The sequence below is a fragment of the Helicoverpa armigera genome, chromosome 29 (assembly GCF_030705265.1).
Source record: "Helicoverpa armigera isolate CAAS_96S chromosome 29, ASM3070526v1, whole genome shotgun sequence".
Classification (NCBI taxonomy): domain Eukaryota; kingdom Metazoa; phylum Arthropoda; class Insecta; order Lepidoptera; family Noctuidae; genus Helicoverpa; species Helicoverpa armigera.
In genome coordinates this window covers 490346-516487 of record NC_087148.1, presented here as the reverse complement: position 1 = coordinate 516487, position 26142 = coordinate 490346, and the positions used below count along the sequence as shown (strand labels likewise).

The following is a 26142-nucleotide window of genomic DNA, read 5'->3' as shown; positions in this document are numbered from 1 at the left end:
GGCACTATACATATTGCCCGTGACCTTTTGGGCAAAGTAATACAAACATATTTAATTTCATTTTTTTTATTGTTATTGACATTTAACTTAAAATAAACTAAATATAACACATCCCATATCAATTGACAGAGCATAGAAGTAAGCATGCAAACATGCTGCAAGCATGGCTTCTGTCACGGCTCCGGCGCTGCGGGGCTCCGGCGGTCCCATGCGAGCTTATCGTCGCAGATGGTTTTCACGCTCACCACCGCAGCTTCGGCTTGCTGGCCGGCTCAGCCGGCCAGCCTCAGCTCGCAGGCCGCCTCACCCCTCCGCGCCTACGCGGTTTTGAATTGCACTCTAGGGGTAGGGCAGAAAAGACTACGTGGAGTCGGTTTTGCAGCGATTCGTTTTCGTCACTAAGTTCAGTTTTTAATACAATGTTTTGAATCCAAATTAAATTCTACCATAAAAAAAAAACGAGCCAAGAAAAATGAGATCAAGAAAAACGAGGCCGAGTTAGTAAATTAGATGACAATTGTCCAATTAATAATTTTGTGGCTAGACTTATAATTTCCCATTAAAATATAGATAACATATAATTTAAAACAATAATCATAAAATATGTAGCAAGTAACAGGATTTATTTATTAGAACAACTGCCACCCTCGCACCGCATAAAATATAGCTTTATTATCAAATTGCCCAACTATCATGTAGCAATATAATAATGCCCGTGCAATGTGATAAATAATGAAGTTAAGATAGTTATTAATCACTTGGCCCGATAAAGCTAGACATTATTCATAATGCTCGGGCATTATAAATAATGCCCGAATTAATCACATGGTCCATAACATATACATCTATCCTTATATTAAGCTGAAGAGTTAAATTTTTCTAAGTTTGTATGCACTTTCTAAGTATATCTTAGACACCAATGACTGTGTTTGCGTGGGCACGTTAAAGTGTAGGTCCCGGCTGTCATTGAACATCCTTGGCAGTCGTTACTTCGGTCGTTAGTCGGGTAGTCAGAAGCCAGTAAGTCTGACACCAGTCTTACCAAGGTGTATTGGGTTGCCCGGGTAACTGGGTTGAGGAGGTCAGATAGGCAGTCGCTCCTTGTGGCACACTGGTACTCAGCTGCATTCGGTTAGACTGGAAGCCGACCCCAACATAGTTGGGAAAAGGCTCGGGAGATGATGATGAGGATGATCAATGGCCTATCTTTGTTATCTAACCATTACTTATAAAAACATAATATCGATAACCGTTATCGATTTCGCCGAAATATTAGTCGATAAATTGTATTGTTTCGCGAACTTTGTACGAGGAAAAACTATACTTACTAATACTAATATAATAAAGAGCAAACATTTTTTTGTTTGTTTGTTTGTATTTTAAAGGCTCCGAAACTACTGAACCGATTTGAGAAATTATTTCACTGTTGGAAAGCTACACTCTTCCCGAGTAACATAGGCTATATTTTATCCCGGTACAAGCAGTAGTGCCTACGGGACGCGAGGGAAACTGCGGGAAAAAGGCTAGTACTTTATAAATGCAAGATTTTGTTAGTTTGTGATGTGTTCATGGTAAAAAGACTGAGGTGTTTAAGATGAAACTTATTATGGAGATAGATGGGACCGTATAGACGTGATCGGCGGAAAAATCTAGTTTTACAGCCGTTACAAAGTCCATCTTCAATGGATCAGTTATTTTCAGCTACAAAATTGAAAATCTATACTAATATTATAAAGCTGAAGAGTTTGCTTGTTTGAACGCGCTAATCTTAGGAACTACTGGTCCGATTTGAAAAATTCTTTCGGTGTTAGATAGCCTATTTATCGTAAGCGTATACAACTTGGATTATAATAATGTTAGATAGATGTTTTATATGTTAATTGACAATTAATATTCAATGAAAAAAAACAAACATAGGTAAGTATAAGCAACTTCAGGTGGTAACAGTTTTATAGGAAAATCGTACTTATTACTATTGAGCTAAGGTGCATGACACTGATGTGCGGTCTACCGTACTACATTTTAGTACGGATAAGTATAACTCTATTCTCCGGTTTTACCCCGGTCTCTAGGGCATATACCCGGCTCGTAAATTACGCCCGTTTTCCCGGTGTTTCCCATGGGAGGCTGGCTATCTCCGTTTTGCTATCGATTTTTCCGTGCAAATGTAGGTAGTATGCTTGCTTTTCAGACCCGTATTGAGAATGTAGCTTTAAAATAATCGTAGGTATGCTAACGTTGTCTATAATGATGGGTCCCGGCTGTTGTGTGAACATCTTTGGCAGTCGTTACGGGTAGTCAGAAGTCAAAAAATCACTCAGTTAAATTTTATAAAGGCGAAAGAACCAACTTCTCAAGCATGAGGGCGTGGGTTCGATTCCATGCCAGCCAAGTACGAATGCAACTTTTCTAAGTTTGTATGTACTTAAGTATATCTTGGCAACAATGACCGTGTTTCAGAGGGCACGTCAAACTGTAGGTCCCGGCTGTCCTTGAACATCCTTGGCAGGTGGTACGGGTTGACAGACATAAGCCAATAAGTCTGACACCAGTCTAACCAAGGGGTATTGAGTTGCCCGCATAACTGTGTTGAGGAGATCAGATAGGCAGTCGCTCCTTGTGGCACACTGGTACTAAGCTGCATCGGTAAGACTGGAAGAGGACCCCAACATAGTTGGGAAGAGGCTCGAGAGATGATTTGCCAATCGAACATTATCCTTGCACTATTGTGATAAGGTTGAAAATCTATTGAAGAAATTTTACAGATTGTGGTAGGCGATGACGTCTGTGAACATCCTATATAAACGTACGTGAGTTAGCTATATCCTTAAACAAAATTATCTGATGACTATCTCCAATATACGTAATCAGTACTAATATTATAAATGCGAAAGTAACTCTGTCTGTCTGTCTGTTACGCTTTGACTAGACGTAAAAAAACCACGGAACTGCTTTTAACAAAATTTGGTACAGAGATAGAGTTGACCTTGAGAAAGAACATAGGATAGTTTTTATCCCGGACTTTTGAAGAAGTCTCTTGGAAACGCGATATAACCGAACTCTACGCGCGCGGAAGCTAGTCCTTCATAAACGTACGTTAGCTATATCCTTAAACAAAATTATCTGATGATTATTTCCAATATACGTAATTTGAAATATTTCCTATATTATTATTATTACTGGTTAATTTATCTAAATTAGGTTCTTATCCAATTCCGATAAAGTAAACAGGCTATTGGTGATTTTTTTTTATCACAAGATAGTGTTTTGTTTAGAATTTTAACCGGATTTGATTTAATAGTTCTAAGAAGCTAAACTATTTGAAAATTAATATTAAACATTTCAACCTGATCGAAGACCGGGAAGTGGGTCAAATTAAGATTCCAAGATTTTCTTACATACGTAGTTACAAGTGAAGCTAATATCTTTATAAGTCTTTCCCATTTCAGCTGTTCTTATATCTTCATTCTGACTTTGAAGCCCTTTCATGAAAGCGGATGAGCTTCGCCTGTGTGTGTGAAAATGTACATGCACATTGTCTATGTATGCGTAAACTTAGGAACGACCAGTAGTGGTCGTGTCGCCAAGTCATATACAGACAATGTTCATGAACATTTCACAAAAGTATGGCTAGCTAGCTTTTGTAAAATAAAACATCTACAACGGGCTGTTTCCCGTGGGAACTACCGCCCGTAACCGGATACAATATAGCGTATGTTCAGCGCAGATAGTGTATTCGACATTTATCGACGTGGATTCGGCTAACAGAGGTCAAAAAGGCTTTAAATCCACCTATGTATGTATATATATTTTGCTGTGCCCATCAAGGTCCATAATTGTGACAATAATTTTATATTCTCCAACTAATGTATATTATGGAATGCAATAAACGATATGATATCATATGCTAATAAGGGTGTTACTAATACCATTCACATCGGCTCCACCGGGACCTTTCATCATCGTCATCGTCTCAGCCATAGGACGTACACTGCTGAACATAGGCCTCCCCCCTTAGATCTCCACAGATACCTGGCGGGGCCTGCCGGGACCTTTAGGGCGGACAAACCAAAAAAATAGTTCCTCTCTATAACATTACTATAGTGTATTGTACAACAACTGTTTCCTATCTGTTCCAGAATAAAACCAGAGCCACTCGACCCTCAACCTTCCTCACCTCGTTCTCCACCATCAGACTCCTCGTGGCACGCGCCATGCCAGGAGGGGACAACTGTCCCAGCTGCTGAAGAAGTCACCAATATCCTGCCTGAGAAGTACATACAGGTCTCTATAAAGGAAGAGGTGGATTCTGATGACGTGAGTTGAAATTTAATTTTTTTTAGACTTGAATTTAAAAAACGTTTATTGAAAGTAGGCTAGTTTTTTAGCACTTTTTCACGTCAAAAAGAAAGGACAAAGGTTCGCGCGAGTTACCGCGGCGCCTGGTATAGTTATTGGCACGGATAATGAGCTCTCGTCGGAAGAGTGGAGATCGCTTTGCGCATTGTACACTTAAGGCAATAAACCAATAATTCACTTCTGCGCAGGTGAAGGTCAGGGCTCAATATCCTTGCCGATGATTATACAAAAAGGGCTTAAGAAGGAACATGATGGGTTTTAGTCAGTAAGAGTCTGACACTCCCTCACGCTGCACTCACAGCGGGAGGGGTCAATTAGTAGGTTTTGCCATGCCGGGAGGGGACAACTGTCCCAGCTGCTGAAGAAGTCACCAATATACTGCCTGAGAAGTACATACAGGTCTCTATTAAGGAAGAGGTGGATTCTGATGATGTGAGTTAGACTTTTGCCATCTTCTTTCTCCTGCCATCGTACCACAAAAACTTTTAAACGTCAGTTGAAACTTGTCTAAAAACAATTCAGATTATGACGTTGAAATAAGGTCCGTTTTGCAGCCACAATTTTTTAGACAAGTGTTCAACAGATGTTTAAGTTCTTGCAGTAAGGCTGTTGATTTTTACCTTTAGTTAGACTAATAGATTTAGCTGCGGGATTGTTCGCGCGAGTTACCGCGGCGCTGGTACATAAAGGGCTCAAGAAGGAACATGGTGGGTTTTAGTCAGTAAAAAGTATTATAAAAACTGCCGCTAGTAGTGGTTTAAACCGGACTGAAATCGTCTTGATTTATTACGGTACTTTTTTTTTAACGACGTCAAAAATCATCAAATGACCCCTCCCGCTGTGGGTTAGCAGCGGTGAGGGAGTGTCAGACTCTTAGAGCGAGTACACATTAGGCGTTTTGAAGCGCGCGCTTTGATAACGCGCGTTTTGAGAACCAGTAGTTCTTATTTAGGTGTACACATGCAAACGCGCGTTTCGGATGAAGCGCGCGTCGAACGCGCGCTTTGATATTTTCGTTCAAACGCGCGTTGGGAGGGCATCAGCCGCGCGCTTCGAGATACATGAGCCGCCATTTTGTTGTACATTTGATCGCGCGCTTTCGTGTAGAGTGGACGCACGGGACGACGAAAATGGAGACCGAGCATTTCGATTCAGATTTGTTTATAGATGAAATTAAAAAACGACCAGCGATCTGGGATATGGAAAGTCCCGATTATAAGAATAAAGTCTATCTCTCAGTATAGGGTGCACCCAATATTCTCTTTGTCTTTGTCGTCGTCTTTTATAGCGACTGTAGAGGAGCCACACACAAGCAATCTCTTTGACGTCCATTTTCGAACTGAGCCAAAAGTATGTTCGCCCTACTAACGCTCGTTGAACGCCGTGCTAAGCGCGGTGTGTGTACGCGACCAACGCGCGCTCAACGCAACGCCGAGCGCCCAGTATGTACTTGCCTTTACTGACTAAAAACCGTCGTGTTCCGTCGTAGGCTGTTTTATCTACCATATGATAGTTTTGTTATCCTTATTACAAAACGTAGACTAAGAGAAGACTGTTTAGTACTGATATTCGTCTGTAGATTATAAGTTTTAAATCATTCGTTCAATCATTAAGCATTTTATGTGCCGTTCCTTTATACAATATGTTGATACGTGTATTTCAATGTATATTTTTTGTTTAGAAGTGTTTATATATTTTAAATACTAAGTATGTATTAATACACACATACCTATTATTCCGTTTTGGAAAAACTATTGAGCAAGGTACGTATAGCGGAATGAACTGCCAACAGCGCGCGTAATTTGACTTGAGTTGAAAATTTTTAACAAACCTTCCACCCTTAAAAATTCTGTTTTGTGGTGATACCGTGACCGTTATTTTACTTTTTATTATAGGTTTAAGAACAACTTTATTTCTCATAAAGAATTACATAATTCACTTACTGAGAAACAATATTTTAAACTAACATAAATGATTCGAGCGCACAAAGGTAGGTACTTCTATAAAGAAATAACACAAACAAAAAGAAATAAATACAAAAATGTGGGTAGATTGACAGTAAACTCAACACACAACTTTTTGAACCAAATCACAACATAGATGCATGAAGCAGGTTTGCAGACACTGGATGTGGCATTGATGGCATATTAGTATTAAGTTATTTTTCTCTTATATATTTATGGAAAAGAAGAAAAGGCGTGAAAATTGGACTACAGAAGAAAAGGTTAGTGTATCACTGTGTGGAACATTCTTCTTCTTCTTTCGTGTCGATGACATGTCATATATTGAGACTACACTATGTCAGCCCACAGCGAGAGCACGGCCGGATGCACTCATGAGGTCCTGCCGCGAGCAAGTTTCAGGTCACAGTGGACATGCGATGAGGTGGGACATGGTCTGCACGGCAGCCCCGCACTCGCACCCAAGGACCTTGGTTGGAACATTATAGTGACTACTGACGAGTTAAAAGATGCATAAAAATCGCGGGGCAAACCCTCGAACATAAGCTTGAGTGCCGCCTAGACAGACAGGACAGCCATCCATCCTCCGAGCCTTTTTCCCAACTATGTTGGGGTCGGCTTCCAGTCTAACCGGATGTAGCTGAGTACCAGTGCTTTACAGGGAGCGGTTTCCCGGTTACCCGGGCAACCCAATATCCCTTGGTTAGACTGGTGTCAGACTTACTGGCTTCTGACTACCCATAACGACTGTCAAGGATGTTCAATGACAGCCGAGACCTACAGTTTCATGTGCCATCCGTACACAGTCATTGGTGTCTAAGATACACTTAGAAAGTACATACAAACTTAGAAAAGTTGCATTGGTACTTGCCTGATCTGGAATCAAACAGGAAAAGAGGTTGGTTCTTTACCCACTAGGCCACCACGACTTACCATAATATGTAGCTATGTTATCCGAATTACACTCATTGATATAAATTTCATGTCGTATTCACACTTTTACCTATGAAGAAGTAACAAACATACACACATACTTTCACGTGTTTTTTATAATAATAATATTTAATGTGATAGCGTGATAATAACAATAAAACTAACATTATATTGTGTCATTACCTGTAACAGATCAAAAACGCCTCATCAACTCTAGAAGAACACGCAATTGCGGAAGGTTTGGATGTACGTCAAACATCTGCAGAGAACATAGTTATGGACATTGAGAACGAGAATACAGAATCAAGTAAATATAAATAATCCCTACTATCCCTACTAATATTATAAATGCGAAAGTAACTCTCTCTGTCTGTCTGTCTGTTACGCTTGCACATCTAAACCACTTAACTGAAAACTAAAATTTTGTACAGAGATAGAGTTGACCTTGAGAAAGAACATAGGATAGTTTTTATCCCGGACTTTTGAAGAGTTCTCTTGGAAATGCAATATAACCGAACTCGACGCGAACCGGGCCGAAGCTAGTTAAATTATAAAGTTTATAAGTGTATACAAAGCAATGCAGCTCACCACCAACAGTCAAATGTTTATATCATTTATTATTTTCAGTGACCTCTACCAGTAAAGCCCTAGAACCAAAGAGAAAGGGAGTACACATGGACTGCGGATCTAAAACCCAGAAGAAAAGAAAATTTAGGTACGATATGATGACTGTATAAAATTGAAATTAAATACTTCCTTATACGTCACAACATTCACCTTCTCTTTAATTTGCTTGATGTAGCTGTACCTTGGACGACCCCTTCCCCTCTTTCCTTCGACTTTCCCTTCCACGATGTTTTTGGTATAGTCGTGACGTATAAGGTTACCTATCATTTTTAGGGTTCCGTACCCAAGGGGTAAAACGGGATCCCATTGTTTTCGCTCCTCTGTCCGTCCGTCCGTCCGTCCGTCTGTCACCAGGCTGTATCTCATGAACCGTAATAGTTATAGAGCTGAAATTTTCACAGATGATGTATTTTAGTTGCCGCTATAACAACAAATACTGAAAACTAGAATTAGATTTAATTAATAGTTTGGGGGGCTCCCATACAACAAACGTAATTTTTTTGTCAAGTCCGATTCGCACTTTGCCGGTTTTTCCTCTCCTGTCCTCTATGTTATGCAATAGCTATAGCAATAGCTGTCTTTTACTTCCTATTCTGTTTAGTACTTCTTCATTGGTAATTCTCTCCATCCTCCTCCAGCACCACATCTCAAAAGCCTCCAGTCTGCTTATATCCTGCTTAGTCAGCGTCCAAGTTTCACAACCGTACAAGAATAATACGCCAAGTTATTACATACATATTAATTTATTTACAGAAATGAAGATGGGCTCCAAGCTATTATAAAAAGCAACTTGGATTTCAAAAAACGGCAGTTGGCGATATTAGAAGCGGAACACTCCAACAAAGTAGAAATACAAAAATTAAAAATTAGAAAGCTCCAATTAGAAATAGCTCTTTTGGAGCACTCTTAATGTAAAAATATAAAATGTAAGTTACTCTTTTAGAACAATATAATAATTAATAGCAATAAGCAAACGTTGCTTATTGACTTTGACTTTGACTTAGCTTCCGCCCGCGGTTTCGCCCGCGTAAAGTTCGGTTATATCGCATTTCCAAGAGAAGTCTTCAAAAGTCCGGGATAAAAACTATCCTATGTTCTTTCTCAAGGTTAACTCTATCTCTACCAAATTTTATTAAAATCAGTTCAGTGGTTTAGACGTTAAAGCGTAACAGACAGACAGAGTTACTTTCGCATTTATAATATTAGTAGGGATAGAGCTATATACTTTTGTATATAATATTGGTCATCAAATAAATAAAACAAATTGGTTATCACAGTTGGTACCTACAATAAATTTCAATTTTTTGACATCATTAAATTACAAAAGGACAATAATGTCTACAATTATTGATTACAATATTACTTAGTTATTTATATTAGTTGTGTGGCAATATAATAATATAACATTTTTTTTCAGGTACTTGTTTCCGAAGGCACGATAAATTGGTGGGTCCCGCCTGTCATTTGAACATCCTTGGCAGTCGTTACGGGTAGTCAGAAGCCAGTAAGTCTGACACCAGTCTAACCAAGGGGTATCGGGTTGCCCGGGTAACTGGGTTGAGTTCAGACAGGCAATCGCTCCATCTAACAGACTGAAAGCCAAACCTAACATACATACCGTCAGTTGCACAAATGTCCATTAAAGTTAAAGCTTCTTTAAATCTATTGCTGTCTCTTTCTTTGTCAACAAGATAATAAGTGTTAGCAATAGATTTAATGGAGCTTTAACTTTGATAGACGTTTGTGCAACTGACGGATAGTTGGGAAAAGGCAAGGCAGATGAAGTACTCATCATATTATTATTAATTATACTAGTCTGCCTAAGCAACATAAAAGAAAATGTAATTTTTAATAAATCTTATTTGAATAAAAATGTGTTTCAATAAACTACCTCCTCCGAATATTTCCTCTCACAGTATTTTGTGTTAGTAATATTTTACCATAGGACTCCTCATAGTTGACTTCCCCGGGAAATATATCTTCGTACACGTTATGAAGCACTGCACAGACATAACACCATATAAAAGTCAGCCATTACAAACAACAGAAATTCTCCCTTAAAACCTGACAGCTGTCAACTTATCAAAACATTCTATACTCCTAAGTCCTAACTTTATCTCTGCTTTACACATGATGTTGTAAATTATGGAAACGAAAAATGACTCGTGTGGTTAAACCACTGAATGGATTAGGTTATTTTTTACAATTCGCCATAGAATATCATAAAGCATATGTGATAGGATTTAATATGATTGTGAACGACACTCCCTGTGTGTCAGCGTTATACAAGCTTGGTAGACTCTCACCTCACGGTGAGCCAAGTTGCGAAGTGCGCAAGCTACTTGCATTTCGGGGCTTAAGGGTCCGTTCAGATAGCTCGGCTCGGAGAGCGCATTTTTCTTTTCACACAGACCGGAGTCGGCTCTGATCGGCTACTTGAGATGCAATTGGAGCCAAACGACTGCAAGACCGAGAAAAAGTACACGATCGGAGTCGGTCGGCTCCACTTATTATTTCACACCGAGCGCCTTCGAGCATTCTTAATGACAAAAGCAGTGCGCATGCAAAAATAAACCTTACTTCAAATACTTAGTACTCAATTTTCTACGTGTTCAGAATTTGCTCTCCTCTCTGAGCCGGTCCGGACCCTGAGGGCAATCCTCGACGATCGTGGGACAAGTCATCACGCAATAAATCCACAATTTTCTCGCCAAAACGTTTGCTGAATCTATATTTATATTGAAAATAGTCACCAGGCAAGTCGAACGGGTTTCGTCGACGAACTCTATTGGGTTCCCGGGAACTCAATTTCATCTAACACTTCTAAATCATCCAAATCTTGCAAATCCAACATGTTAACATCCATTATTAATAGAAAATAACAAGAGATATACTCAAGCTTTTTGACGTTTGACAAATAGCTAAGTACTGCAGTTAAACTAGGGGGCTCGATGGTTCATCTTTTGTACTATAGATAGTACGCGATCTACGTCACCTCACCGGGAACACAGTTCGTTTGTGGACGTTGCGATCGGCGCTGTCGCTCTCGCATAGGCCTCGCATCAGCGCAAGTGCCAAAACCAATCATCTTTTATAGATGTCACTGATGACAGATGGTAATAGGACTTGCGATAAACTACGTTTTGTAATAACGTTTTAAAGCCTACTTAAAGCTGGTTTAAAGGTAGTACAAAAGCCGATTCTTTTTTGGTACCGCGTTTTGTAATGAGAGAGTAAGAGTCTGACACCCACAGCGGGAGGGGTCTATTGATGATTTCCCAATAAAAATAAGACTAGTAGATTTTGCAACACTGTTTGTTTAGTACCCGCGTTTAAAAGATTTGTTTTGCATACCTACATGCGCAATTTCGGATGATATTGCTTAAACGGGTAGTTTACAGTCGTTTAGGTTAGGCTATCTTTTTTTTAACGACGTCAAAATTCATCAAATGACCCCTTCCGCTGTGGGTTAGCAGCGGTGAGGGAGTCTCAGACTCTTACTGACTAAAAACCGTCGTGTTCCGTCGTAGGCCTCTTATGTACCAGGGCCGCGGTAACTTTAAGAAAAATCTCCGTTTTGCTTTGGTCTCCACTAAAGCAAAACGATCTCCACCAAAGCAAAACGGAGATTTTGCATTTAAGTTGGATAATTCAATAGTTGGAAAGCACTCTGACTTTCTTATATTTCTGTTTTAAAGTGCTTCTCACATTAAAATAGATATATTCGCATTTCCAGTTGCCGGAGGAAGTGCCCTCAGAGGATCCACCTTCAGATGACCTGAACATCGAGAGCTTCAAGAGGAACGAAAATAATGGTGAGTTGTCATCATCACACTTATAAAGAAAGAAAGAAAAACTATTTATTCAACGCTAAATTGCTTGCACGGATATCGATGAAACTTGGCAGTAAAATATCTTATGAATAACATATAGTAGATAGGAGTGACCTTATAAAGGTCGCCGTCGACGGGTATCTGTGGAGCTCTAAGGAGGATGCCTATGTTCAGCAGTGGACGTCCGCCGGCTGAGATGATGATAATGATGAGATAGAAGTGAATTCGCTGGAGGGAACTAGTCTTCGCCATTATCCTTTAATAGAAGATTCTGATTTATTAACCATTATCTACCTTCAAAGAAAGGGCGATAAAAATTCAAATGACCTACTAAAGTTCTTCCTCAAAACTTAAATCACTTTTTCTTTTCAGAATTCTACACCAACGCACCAACCGGACCAGGCTACGTCTGCCAAATTTGCAAAAAAACTTTCGCTAACCAAGGCAACGTGCAGCGCCATCTACTCATACACACGAGAGAAACTCTCAAATGTGATCTCTGTGACGCCGAGTTTCTCAACCAGATGAGATTGGACCGACACAAGTTCAACCGACACACGATACCAACCGCCCGTCTATACCCTTGCGATGTCTGCCAAAAATCATTTAAATCCTCCTCTAATTTAATGCAACATAAAAAAGTTCATTTAACAGAAAAACCTTATAAATGTCCTCTATGTAATAAAAGCTTTTCGTTCAAAACTAATTTGAAAAAACATCAAGGAAAAAGTCGATGTAAAATACAGACAGATGAGCCTCTAGTATGTCATGTTTGTCACAAGATATTCGAAAAGGAATATCTATTGAAATCTCATTTGAGGAAACATGATAACGACAGGCCGTTTTCTTGCGAACAATGTCCTACTACTTTTAAGCATAAAAGCACTTTAATACGACATATGCAGCTTCATAATGGGGTGCGTCCATTTTCGTGCCCTGTTTGTGATAAAACTTTTACCAGTTCCGGTCTTTTAAAGCCTCATATGCGAGTGCATACGGGCGAGAAACCTTATACTTGTCAACTTTGTGACAAAACTTTCGCTCATAAGCACAACATGCAACGTCATATGCTCGGCCATGATAAAGTAAAACACACAGTTTGCGAAATTTGTCATAAGAAATTTCCTAGAGAGAGTAGATTAAAATATCATATGAAGACGCATGTTAATGAGAAGTATTTCCGTTGTCATGTATGTCCTAAACGGTTTTCTCATAAACAGAATGTTTTGAGGCATTATACGAGGAAACATCCGGGGCAGACTTATACTTGTACCGATACTGATGCGTCGGTCGCTATGAAGGTATGGGATACCTTCAAAAGTAAATATGGTGAAGAAGAGGCGGAAGAAATATTAGGTTGAAGTAATTAGTTATTTAATGCTGTTAAATTCTTATGACCAGTTACACATGTCTCTGAGAGCTATCAGGAATCTGGCAGATAAACTGTTAACTTTTTGATTTATAGGTCATCCTCTGAGCCTTTTTCCCAACGCGAAAAGGCTCAGAAAAGGGAAACTGGTTATGAATGTTGTTAAATATAGCGCCCTCTAGTAGTTTGCTTGTAAGTTAATGGCTGCGCCATTTTTAATGATGTTAATGTTATTGCCAGTAGCATTTTTGTTTCTTTTTTTTGTATGAGTGAGATAGAATGATACTGTTAGGGTGCGATTTGAATGCTGGCTGCCGATCGCCTATTCCGCGACTGCATGAAGTCGGCCGCAACTGCACTACTGGTTTGTATGTATTTACATGAAACCGTTTTGTGTCGAAGCGGCAGCAGCACGTGCAGTCTCGCTCAGATCATCATCTCCCGAGCCTTCTTCCCAACTATGTTGGGGTCGGCTTCCAGTCTGACCGGATACAGCTGAGTACCAGTGTTTTTTGTGTGTGAGTACCAGACGCTGCCAGATATCGACTGATTTTTATGCAGTCGCTGCAAATGCGGTCGGCAGTTGCAGTCGGCAGCTAGCATTCAAAACGTACCTTTACTGTTATTGACAGTAGCATTTTTTTAAATGATAGTATGTGTACTGTTATCCTTGTTTTTTTTTCAAAGAAACTATATTAGTTTTAACTATTTATACTATGATGTTTTGGTGTATAGGCTTTTTGTAAAAGTACGCCATCTATCGGTAGAAATTTTAACATTATTTATTGAAATGAATTTGTTTTTACTTTTGTATTATATAAACAAATATATTATCTAGTTTTAAACAAAATATTGATAAGTACACGTTTATAAGATTTTAAAGCTGTTTTTACCTAAGAGAAGTACATAAATATCTAAATATAATAAGATTTTCTACATTTAATTCAATATAATTATGTTTAAAAAGCGCTCTTCGTCCTCTCCTCTAAAAACTAACTTTGCTGTGCCCGACAGGGTCCATAATTGTTTCTTTTAATTTTACCCACCAGCCTGTACACATTATGGAATGCAATAAAGTTATTGAGTATTGAGTATTGAGTAAATCTAATTTTAAAAAATTGTCTTAGCTTGTGAATATATTATAGAGTATTTAATATTTTTAGCCAAATTACTTGTAAGGGCAAAATAATCCCTACACTAATATTGAAAAAAATAAGTTTTTTTTGAGTAGTTTAAGTTTAATTGTTTTTATATCGAAAACTAACCTTCTTACCACAAAAACTTTTAAACGTCTGTTGAACACTTGTCTAAAATGATGATAAGGTCCATTTTGCAGCCACAATTTTTTTAGACAAGTGTTTTAAGTTTTTGTAGTAAGGCTGTAACTGTCTAGTTTTTGTAAATGGCATTTTTTTACTAAAATAATTTATTTGCCCGCAGTATTTTGTACACAGTTCCTAAACTAGCATTAATTATATATTTAATTAATAAGTAATATTTCCTTTCGAATATAGTGGTGCCAAGTTATATTCTAAGTAGGTACATAAATATTTTTCAAAATTAACTATCGATGTTAAAAGTATAGTGTGCACTGTATTTCTTCCCTACTTTAATGTAATTGGCACAAGTTAGGTATAATAGTCGAATATACATATTTAGGCCAAAAATATATTATATAGGGTGACTGGTAATTAGTGACCGATTCTTGAACACATGTTTTTTTTATTCTTTTTAGTTTAATAAAAAAAAAATAGCGTTTTTAGTACTTTAACCGTCAGTTGCACAAAGGTCCGTTAAAGTTAAAGCTTCTTTAAATCTATTGCTGACTCTTTCTTTGTCAACAAGATAGAAAGTGTCAGCGATCGATTTAATGAAGCTTTAACTTTAATGGAACTTTGTGCAACTGACGGTAAGAGGGGTATATCTATAAATCCCGACGTGCTAGTGCAACTTTATGTTCTGGACTTTTAATACGTATCAAGTATACTACAATAAATTATATATTTCACCTTTATAACAAAAAAAAAATATTGATAAAATGTAGACCAGTTACCAGTCACCCTATGTAAAAATAATTGTTATATAAACCATCTATTAACATTTTAAGTCTTCAAAGTTAAAGCATTTACTAAATATAAAAAAAAGTAGTTTAAGATCTCATAAAAAACAACTATTTAAAGTTACAAATTGTCTTTTTAATTGTAAAAATAATAATTTAACCTACATTGTGTAGTTAATGAAATAACTGTTTTATGTAAGTAGTTCATTACATATATTAACGGCAGTTTCCAATATTCTATGTATTTTGGGTTTTGCTTAGTAGAGATGGGCATTCTGTTTCGGATGACACATTAAACTGTAGGTCCTTGTCATTGAACATCCTTGACAGTCGTTACGGCTAGTCAGAAGCCAGTAAGTCTGACGCCAGTCTAATCAAGGGGTATCGGGTTGCTCGGGTAACTGGGTTGAGGGGTTCAGACAGCAGTCGCTTCTTGTTAAGCACTGGTACTCAGCTACATCCGGTTAGACTGGAAGCCGACCCCAATATGGTTGGGAAAAGGCTCGGGAGATGATGAAGTAATGTCAAATTCCTATCTCCAGTGAGAAAATCAACAGATAGAATATAGGAAACGGCCGTTAATGTGTCTCTGATATTAAATGTATATGTATTATAGTTATTGAACATTAAAATACGTGTCAGATTAACTTGTTTTTTCATTTATAACTCTCTCGGGAACTCCTTCATTTACGTGGACAAAGTAATGATGATGATGTCCTCCTATCCGATTATCGGCGGCTGTTCCCATATAAGGAGATCAGCCAGCTGCGCAGGACATATTATAGTGCAGGCACATTTGCTTGGACACAGGTGCACTCACTATTCCTTCACTCTCATAGAGCGATGGGACGACAATCCGACACCACCGGAGAGAGATCACAAGCAGGACCGACATTAACGTGCTCTCGAATGCACGGGTGTATCAATCACCAACTTCCAGACTGGGCTTTTGGGCTACTTTGTGAAAGATTCTTAAAACCCATAGTACACATATCCTCGCCTGTGACCATTTTAGAAATATGTACCTAGTATCAAAAATCTCGCATACTTATGTAAAGCTAAAATTCGGATTTTGTAAGTTTTTAAGGTGAGATAAATAAAAATAACAGTAAAATATATATATTTATGATCATATCACATAACGCTTTACAATAAATTAATTAATTCAGTTGTTTTTGGATCGTTTCTAAAATTACAAACGTTTTTGTAAAATTTGTGATTTTTGCAAACTTTTTATCGGCCGATAGTTTGTTTGGGCTCATAAATCAGTATGAAGATGAATGATAGTACGCACATTGCAAAGATGAGGTATTTAGCCGGTATCAGACCGACTGAAAACTTTGATTGGAATCAAGATTTTCTTTAAAAAAAATTGTCAACCATTGGGTCAACTGTCGGCCGACAATAACATTATTTTATATGAATTCTAAATAATACAAAAGCAGTATTAAGCACAAAAAAATATAAAAACATAACCCTTCTTGGCGCAGTCGAGTAAAAGGAAATACAAGTTCGCTTGCAACTTTCTACAGTAATTTTCTTTGAAAGATAAAAAGCTTTGTTTCTGTCTATTTCCATACATATGTATCATAATTATTTATATGTATTTACACTCCCTATCAACTTAAATATATTTGTGAGTACATACATTTAATGTTGAATTCTACACACACATCAAATATTCATATTTTGTTCAAATGTAATTTTAAGAAAAATATATTTGAATACTCAATCTACTTTTGTTGCTTGTTGTATCTACATTAAGGCCCAGTTTCAATAGTTACTGATAAAGTTTTAGTTAGTTATCTGATAGTTAATGCTATCTGCCAGATAAAGGCTGCTTATAATTTCTGCCAGATATTGCTATCAGAGACCTGTGAAACCATCATCATCCGAGCCTTTTTCCCAACTATGTTGGGGTCGGCTTCCAGTCTGACCGGATGCAGCTGAGTACCAGTGCTTTAAAAGGAGCGACTGACATCTGACCTCCTCAACCCAGTTACCCGGGCAACCCAATACCCCTTGGTTAGACTGGTGTCAGACTTACTGGATCCGAAAAACAGTCATTGGTATTTAAGACCTGTTTTTCGGATCCAGTATTGACCTGTGAAACCAAGTTATATTTTATCTGTCAGATATATTCCTGATATGCTATCAGAGACTTGTGATGAGAGACAGAACTTGTAAAACTAGCTATAAAAAGAATATGCTTATTTATTCATTTGAAATGGACAGAAATATGTTAAAACAGTTAAACGACAATAGTTGTAAACCTCCTGTTAAACACGCACCTTATATTTTCTAAATCATTTCTTCATACTAAAGCATCCATTCAATTTATAGCCCAGTCAATTTAGATAAGTATTTGAAATAAAAAAAAATCGCACAGATCTGAGTTTTGGTGGAAACTTTCGAATAGTGATGCTTATGAAAAAAATATATATTGGTCATTTCATGGATAATTAAATAATCTGCAAGTTACGTATCTAACAGTTTTGATAAAACTTACCGTTTTCAAAATAAAAAACAAACCTTGACTCTGGATCAACGGGGACTTTTAATATTTTATTTATGAATGTTATTTGGGCACTATTTTTATGTCTAAATTGACTAGGCTATTTACATTACCCAAATTTCAACATTTTACCCTTTTCATTTTAGGCCTTCCTATCAAGGACTGATCAAATCAGACCACTTTTACATTAATTTTATATACCTTTACTTTAAGTCAGACTGAATTTTTTTACATCAATTAATACATAGAGAAAATATTATATATCATCAGACTTAGTTTACTACATATCAGACCAGATTACTACATATTTATATTTAGTAAAATAGGTAAGTTCAGAGTCAAAAGTAGCTAAACAAATCAAAATTATCAAAAGTGCCTAACAACGTTCATCATCTGCCTGGCCTTTTCCCAACAATGTTGGGGTCAGCTTCCAGTCTAGCCGGATGTAGCTGAGTACCAGTGTGCCACAAGGAGCGACTGCCTATCTGACCTCCTCAACCCAGTTACCCGGGCAACCCGATACCCCTTGGTACCTACTCTTAAAAACACAAACGCCAAAATTTACTTAACATCCTGAACTTCAAAAAAGTAGATGAATACTTTACTTTTAATAACTTATCGACGACAAGGTGTTAAGCAGTTTTGAGAATTCAAATTTATTAAGTCACTTTTGAAGCTAACTGTACCATTAAAAATCTTATTTTATTCACATTTATGTATTTTTTTCTTCTACAACATTCAGAATTACTACCATTTATGTGATTTAACAGTGAGTTGCACCATTTAACTATAACGATAACCGAACCATTTTCAGTTGTCAAATCGCCGATGTGACCAATGGGCTGCAAGAGCAGGGCCAAAGCCTGCCGGGGCTGCGGGATTGTTCGCGCGAGTATCGCGGCCCCGGTACATAAAAGGCCTACGACGGAACACGACAGTTTTCAGTCAGTAAGAGTCTGACACTCCCTCACCGCTGCTAACCCACAGCGGGAGGGGTCATTTGATGATTTTGACGTCGTTAAAAAAAAAGTATACGGCTGGTTATGGTTTGGTTATCGTTATAGTTTAAATGGTGCATCTGGGTCTTATTATCAATTTCTACAACATTCAGAATTACTAACTTTTACGTGGTTTTGTGTGACTATTGACTATCCAAACTAATATTATAAATGCGAAAGTAACTCTGTCTGTCTTTCTGTCTGTCTGTCTGTCTGTCTTTTCTTCACGCGTAAACTACTAAACCGATTTGTGTGAAATTTGGTACAGACATAGTTTGAAACTTGAGAAAGGACATAGGATAGTTATTATTACAAAAAAAAAATATTCCGGACATATAGCGCCATCTATTGGTCAAATCAAAAATCTGCTGGTAGTCACTATTCCACGCGAAAGAAGTTGCGGGCAAAAGCTAGTGAGAAATAAGTTGTGCTACCATTCAGAAAAATATTGAATTATATTTATGCTTATTTTTCACAATTGAACACCAAAAGTATTATGTACATTTTACAATTCGAGCCAAATAAATTTGCAACTCTGAAGTAAGTCATTTGCTTCAAGCATGCGCAGTAGTGTTTTATTTATATATTTTTTACTACTGCGAAATCAACAGTAGCCAACTTCAGTCAAGTAAAGCTTCTCGACATTAACTGTACGAATTACAAACAAACGCGCGAAGAGACAAATTACTAACTTCAGAGTTGCAAAGTTAATTGGCAAGAACTGTACTTTAGCAATATGTAACATTCATACAATACAGCAAGTGACTTTTAGACAGATAGAGAAACACATACATACTGGATAGTAAGCTCCAATTAACTACCAAACTCAAAAAATTGATGAATTTGATTGTTCAAAATAATTGGAATCATCTGAATACAAAAAACAAAAATTCTACATATTTATGTAACTTACTTCTTTTTTAAAGTCGTTTAACTTATGTAAAACATAAAAAAAAAAACATTTTTAATTGAATTTCCTGCTACTAGTCAAAGTATTCACCTTAAGGCTAGATCCCACGAGAGTGACACTGACGGACACAAATGTATCTCGTGGTGTACTCGCTCTAGCAAACAGTAACACATTGCGTGCGAACATTTGTAAAATGTCCGCGAAACTGCAACCGCCGCGCGAACACATGCTAGCTGTGGACTCAACTCACTATATACCATAAAATTTTTTTGTATCAATTTAAGTGTAATCTTGCAATTAGACAGATTTTTTTAAGTAGATAACTCATACCTTCAGTTGTACAAAAGTCCATTAAAGTTAAAGCTTCTTTACATCGATTGCCGTCTCTTTTTTTGTCAACAAGATAAAAAGTGTTAGCAATAGATTTAATGAAGCTTTAATTTTAATGGATCTTTGTGCAACTGACAGATAATATGAATATTGAACTAATATACATCATAATCCCAATTATTTTCAACTAAACAATCACAAAAACCACAGAATTATCACCTGTACTCCTTACACCACTCAAGAAATATCATCATCAAAGAAATTATTTCTCAACAACGGTGGCTCCTGCCTCGGTACAAAGTTCCCAGTATGTGGGTACTGCGGATGCCACCAGTCACAGACCAGAGCCCCCACAACTGCATCTAAGATAACTTCTCTCTCCGGGACTATACCTTTGACCGTGTACCTTGAACTGTTGAATCCTAGGTGTAGACGGTGATGACGGTACCCTTGGGACAGTACCATGCTGACTGTGGACAGTGTCATCCCCATTAGGGGTGGTACTTCGTGGAAACTCTTGCAGGTTACCTGGAATTGTGAGATGGTTGGTAAGGAGAAAATACAGTATTTTATAGGATATGCATGTATTGTATGTATATTAAGAATGGCCCGTGCGCATATAGCAATTTTTTTTTACTGTCGTACTTAACGTAACAAGTTTTTTTTTTAAGTCGTGGTGGCATAGTGGGCAGAGAACCAACCTCTCGAGTATGAGGGCACGGGTTCGATTCCAGGTCAGGCAAGTACGGCGTACCAATGCAACTTTTCTAAGTTTGTATGTACTTTCTAAGTATGACTTAGACACTAATGACTGTGTTCCGGATGGCACGTTGAACTGTAGGTCCCGGCTGTCATTGAACATCCGTGGCATTCGTTACAGGTAGTCAGAAGCCAGTAAGTCTGACACTAGCCTACCTAACCAAAGGGTATTAGGTTGCCTGGGTAACTGGGTTGAGGGGGTCAGATAGGGCAGTCGCTCCTTGTAAAGCACTGGTACTCAGCTACATACGGTTAGACTGGAAGCCGACCCCAACATGGTTGGGAAAAAGTCGCAGAGGATGATGATGACTAATAACAAGTTTGTCTTCATTCAAATGGGATTAGTAATCATTTCAATGTTTCCATGTCACAGTTTTGTTAATTAATTTTAAATGTTTCGCCCGAGTGCCATGAAAACTAATCCACGTAATGGGAGAAAGAGTAGCTTTCATTGGTAAATCATTATAATCTACACTGAGATACATTTTTTTAATTGGTTCCTAAAACTATCGCATACAAAGAAATAATGAAAGTCTTCAGCTTTATAATATTAGTACAGATTTCAAAATTCAAGATAATTCGCAAGTGAAAAATGCTCTCCACTGCGCTAGCTCTAAAAAAAAGTTTAATAAATTCATAATCGCCTTTGAGCTAGTGTAAAAACAAACTTCATAATACATACCAGTAAAACCTGAGTCCCTTCTTCCGGATTAGCATCGATCCGTCCCAGCTCTTCAATAAAATCTTTATCCGTACTGGGCAATTGTAACTGTGGCTTCTTCAGTTTAAAATATACATTCCAATAAGTTAAACCCTTGCAAAACCAGACATTCACACAAACCCGGCTCACTAATTGATGTGGCTTAACATCATGACGGACAATCTTGCGAATAAAGTGATCATGAGTATGATATAAAGCCCTTATAACTGTTTGACGGAGCCCATATGTCTTGTAGCTGTCCATCCGCAACTTCTCAGGTAGGTACGGACTCTTTTCACAATGTCTTTTATACTGTAGCATCCAAAACGCCTTGTTTCTAGTCACTGCATACGCTGACTTATTAATCCTTGCAAATGCTCCTATACTTTCAGGTTTTATGTACTTTGAAATTAAGTAGAATAAGATTTCAGGGTACTCAATACCCGGTCGGTCATCTATGGGTGTTTCTTCTGGTTTCTTCTTCTTCTTGTAGACTAACTTCCTGGTTCCATCTTCTGCTATTTCTTCGATCATAGCATCTGTGTCATCACCGATGTCTGCCCAAGACAGTTCCATGGTGGGATTCATGACTTTCCGAACTTCACGGATTGGTTTTCTTGCGTTTGCTGAATCGTTGAGAGTGAAATCTGGAAAAGATTTATTTATTTATTTAGTTGATGAACGATGTTGAAAGAGTAGCAGATTAGTGATTGGTAGTTATTGACCGATACTTGAACACGTGATTGTAGTCATAATTACAAACAACTTTCCCAAAGAAACTCTTTTTTTGGGTTCCGTACCAAAAGGGTAAAACGGGACCTTATTGTTTTCGCTCTGTCCGTCCGTCACCAGGCTGTATCTCATGAACCGTGGTACCTATCTAGTTAGAGAGCGGAAATTTTCACAGATTAATGATTTATTTTTGTTGCCGCTATAACAACAAATAATGAAAACTAGAATTAAATAAATATTTTAGGGAGTCCGACTCGCACTTGACCGGTTTTTTTTTCTTTAGTTTTTAATCGGTAGGATGCGCGAGTGCTAAGCTCAGTTTCAAATAGCTGTAATGCTATTGAGAATATACTAATGAGTATAAAAAACACCGGCCAAGTGCGAGTTGGAATCGCGCACCAAGGGTTCCGTACCATTATTTAGAAAATGAGAAAAAAAACCACGTTTGTTGTATGGGAGCCCCCAAAAATATTAATTTTTTTATAGTTTTCAGTATTGTTGTTATAGCGGCAACAGAAATACATCATCTGGAAAAATTTCAACTCTCGAACTATCTATCTCGGTTCATGAGATACAGCCTGGTGACAGACGGACGGACGGACAGACAGAGGAGCGAAAACAATAGGATCCCTTTGGGTACGGAACCCTAAAAAAAAGTTTCTTTGGGAAAGTGGTTTGTAATCATGAGTGTCTTCTTCGTCGTCGTTGTGTCGTCTTCAAGTATCAGTCACTCTATATAAATTTATATTTACATAATACATAATAAGGCTTATAAATAACTACATATAATTATATTAGCTGTCTATCTGTGCTTCAGTTTGGCTGTGAGTACATTACCATTTAAAATATCAAGCATTTTTTTTAATACTACCGGAAACTACTTATCAAAATTATGATATGATTCTACACATACAAGCCTGAAAGTCTGACAGCCGGTCTTACCTTATAAATAGGTAGCGGAAGTCAGAAGGCTGTTGTCTGCAGAAATTTCAATATTCAGTCTTCCCTTTAGACTGGAAGCTGACCCCAACCTAGTTGGGAAAAGGCTCGGCTGATAAAGTTGGTTTTAAGAGTCACAACTTATTGCCAGAAATTATATTGAAAAGTAAGTTGATTCAAGTCATGTTGTGAGGAAGGTGATGAGTATGAATGTGGTGACTGAAGAAACAATGGATGAATTGTGTGAAAGTCAATATGGTAAGAAGTAATGTTACTTGTGAGATGACGGCAGATAGAAGAGTATGGAAGAAGAAAACATGCTGTGCTGAACACAAATAAAATTGGGATGAGGGCGGGATGATGATGATTCAAGGCAAAATAATAACAAAGGATTTATGTTATAAGCGGCAAGTCGTTTTTAAATATTCTTGTGTATCTTCCTGAAGAGCAATGTGCAGTTTAGAGGTTCCATTTTTATGTGTTTTTAATAGTAACCTTATGGATGTATTCTACAAAACATATAACAAAGATTAGGTTTTTCTCGGCTGTAATTTGAACATCTTTGGAAGTCGTTAGGGGTTGTAGAAGCAAGAAAGTCTGACAACTAGTCTTAACAAGTGTTATTGGGTTGCCAGGGTAACTGGGTTGTGAAGGTCAAAAAGGCAGTCGCTCCATTAAAATAAATTTAAAATAAAATAAATTGGTATTCAGCTGCACCCTGTTAGGCCGGAAGCCAACACCAGCATAGATGGAAAAAGATAGGCAGATGATGATGAATGCATAATTTTAAACTATTGAATGTAATAATAGTTACATTGGTTAATGAAACTTGACAATATCTGTATGAACGAATGAGCAAGGGATGGCTAACTATTTAGGGAAAGAAATTGTTTAACTAGTGCATGAACCTAATAGACCTATGAAGAACTTAACTGCAAGATTGTCTATAATCTTGTTAAAATTCAGAGCATTGTTTACCTAATTATTCATCTTTTATATAGATAGATCCTTAGAAATAAAAACAACATAAAAATCAGGTCAGCCAAACTTGATGATAAATGATGATTGAGCACAAACATACATAAGTACGGGTCAAAGTGAGAACCTCCTTTTTTCTAGGAGTCGGTTCATAAACTGTGCAAGCCACAAATAATTTTCATGTCTAAACTAAAGACTACTTAAACTATAGAGAATTCTAGAATACCTAAAAAAAGCTGCAAAAATATACTTTTCTAGAACAAAAAATAAAACAATAAAAAAGCAATATGATGTCTGAAAATCTTACATTACATTTAAATAGTATATTACTTACCTTGCAAGACATTTTTTCTGCCTTTCTTCCTCGACATGATGAAAAAAAAACAAAGTTTTTTTAAACTAAATCAATTCTTTAGTTTTTCAAATTCACATGACCTTTTTAGGTTATTGTTAATATATACACATCACTAATCACTATTGTAACGATATCATGATAATAATTGGGTGTTTTTTTGATGATTTTAGACTTTTAAATGAATTATTTACGAATTTCTCAAGTTTTGAAATCGTCCTTCTTGTATTTGACAAGATAAACTGTCAGAATGTGATCGATAAAAATAGGGTGGCTATTGCTTATTAATATTTCTACCATTATTCGGAGTTTTTATAACAATAGATTAAAATAATCTTTCATACTTTAAAACAAATACAGGAACTTATTTCTCCATTATATCTATACTAATTTGAATAAAGAGGATAATTAAGGGCTCCGAAACTATCGCAACGGATTGAAAATCTTAAACTAAAATAAAGCTAGGTATACCTACCTACTTACTCTTCCTGAGTAACAAAGGCTATATTTTATCCAGTTACGGACAGTAGTTCTTCAAAAATTTAATAATTCAAAAGAAGAATAGTTAAGTAATATTTTTTTATCCTTAAAAATTCACTTCAGATTTCAGAGATATAGATTAACTCATTATAAATTCAGTGGGACCCGCGGCTAACAAACTTGACCATTCAAACATAGTTGGGAAAAGGCTGAGCAGATTCCAACTTAGAAAATTCACCACATCGGAAAACTACCACGGACCTATAATTTCATGTTAGTAACACATCTATAGTGGTGTTCCCCGTTAAGGGGACAATAAAAAAGGGGCTTATCGGATTGTGTGTATTATTAAATAGTGAATCATTATTGTAATCAGAATCGGAAATGGTATAAATAGATGCAACTAGCTGTTGCCCGCGACTTCGTCTGCGTGGGCAATATAGAATTTCCAATTTTCCAATTTAGTTTATTTAATCGTTCATTGCTCAATCTCCGTAGGTGATAGCGTGATAATATATAGCCTATGTGTTGAACCGGCCCCCAGGTAATAGTTATGCAAAATTATATTTAAATCCATGCAGTACTTTTTGAGTTTATCCGGGACAAACATACAGACAAACAGATAAACAGACATACAGACAAAAATTCTAAAAACTACATATTTGGGTTCCGAATCGATTATGGATCACCCCCCAAGTATTCTTTTAATGAAATATTCAATGTACAGTTTTGACTTTCCTATAGATGTGATGTTTATGTATAGATTTACATATGAATTGTTGTGAATATTTCCTAAATATAATTATACGTAAAAAACAAAAGGAAAGATGGCCGCCAAGCATGCAGCGAGCGCTCCCTACTACATATTCTATACCACCATCAAAGACGCCAAGGAAACTCATACACAACCGTATTCTATCACTTTTCAAGGTAAACCTCTTACATCTTATGGGAGCCTAGTACTTTTTACACGAAAGTAACTTTAATTTTCAAAAAAAGAATTTGGCATGTTCTTTTCTTTTCAAGTCTCTGAGATCTCTTCAAGTTTATGTGCGCCTAGTACTTTCAGTTGTTCCTTTTGTAATCTGCTTAGTCTTCCGGGATTTGGATGGTCATCTCATCTCTTAGTACTCATGTGACCCTAGTACTTTTAGGTAAGCTGTTATACCATTTGCCTAGCCTTTTCCCAATTTGATAGCGGTCTAGCCGGAGCCGGTATTTATTAGTAGGCACTGCTTCTCAAATTCACAATGGACAGAGTGTTGAATTTAACCTCAAATGCACGATCCACATAATTTATACACTGAG

General features: G+C 37.2%; 2 protein-coding genes across 4 annotated transcripts in view; one reads left to right on the top strand and one right to left on the bottom strand.

Moving 5' to 3' along the window:
* LOC110378495 (zinc finger protein OZF) overlaps positions 1-16846 on the top strand; it is a 29852-nt gene extending 13006 nt beyond the window's left edge. Inside the window, exons 2-6 of one of the 2 annotated variants that reach the window (XM_064042728.1) lie at positions 4140-4317; positions 7446-7560; positions 7881-7968; positions 8634-8806; positions 9298-9988. In XM_064042728.1, coding sequence (XP_063898798.1) covers positions 4140-4317; positions 7446-7560; positions 7881-7968; positions 8634-8790 — 538 coding nt within the window. In that variant the 3' untranslated portion in view covers positions 8791-8806; positions 9298-9988. Of the gene's footprint in view, positions 1-4139; positions 4318-7445; positions 7561-7880; positions 7969-8633; positions 8807-9297; positions 9989-11616; positions 11696-12085 lie in introns of those variants that run through there. The other variant, XM_064042727.1, reaches the window with a different exon arrangement.
* On the bottom strand, positions 16245-24603 carry LOC110378496 (putative transmembrane protein 183BP). Of its 2 annotated transcripts, XM_021337780.3 has the most exons (4): positions 24337-24603; positions 23028-23116; positions 21336-22000; positions 16245-20422 (listed from the first exon to the last, which is right to left on the bottom strand). In XM_021337780.3, exons 3-4 carry the CDS (start codon positions 21939-21941, stop codon positions 20132-20134), a joined length of 897 nt encoding a protein of 298 aa, XP_021193455.3. In that variant the 5' UTR covers positions 21942-22000; positions 23028-23116; positions 24337-24603; the 3' UTR covers positions 16245-20131. The 2 variants fall into 2 exon arrangements, with proteins under 2 accessions (XP_021193455.3, XP_021193454.3); XM_021337779.3 differs by lacking the exon at positions 23028-23116.
* Positions 24604-26142: the final 1539 nt, after the last annotated feature.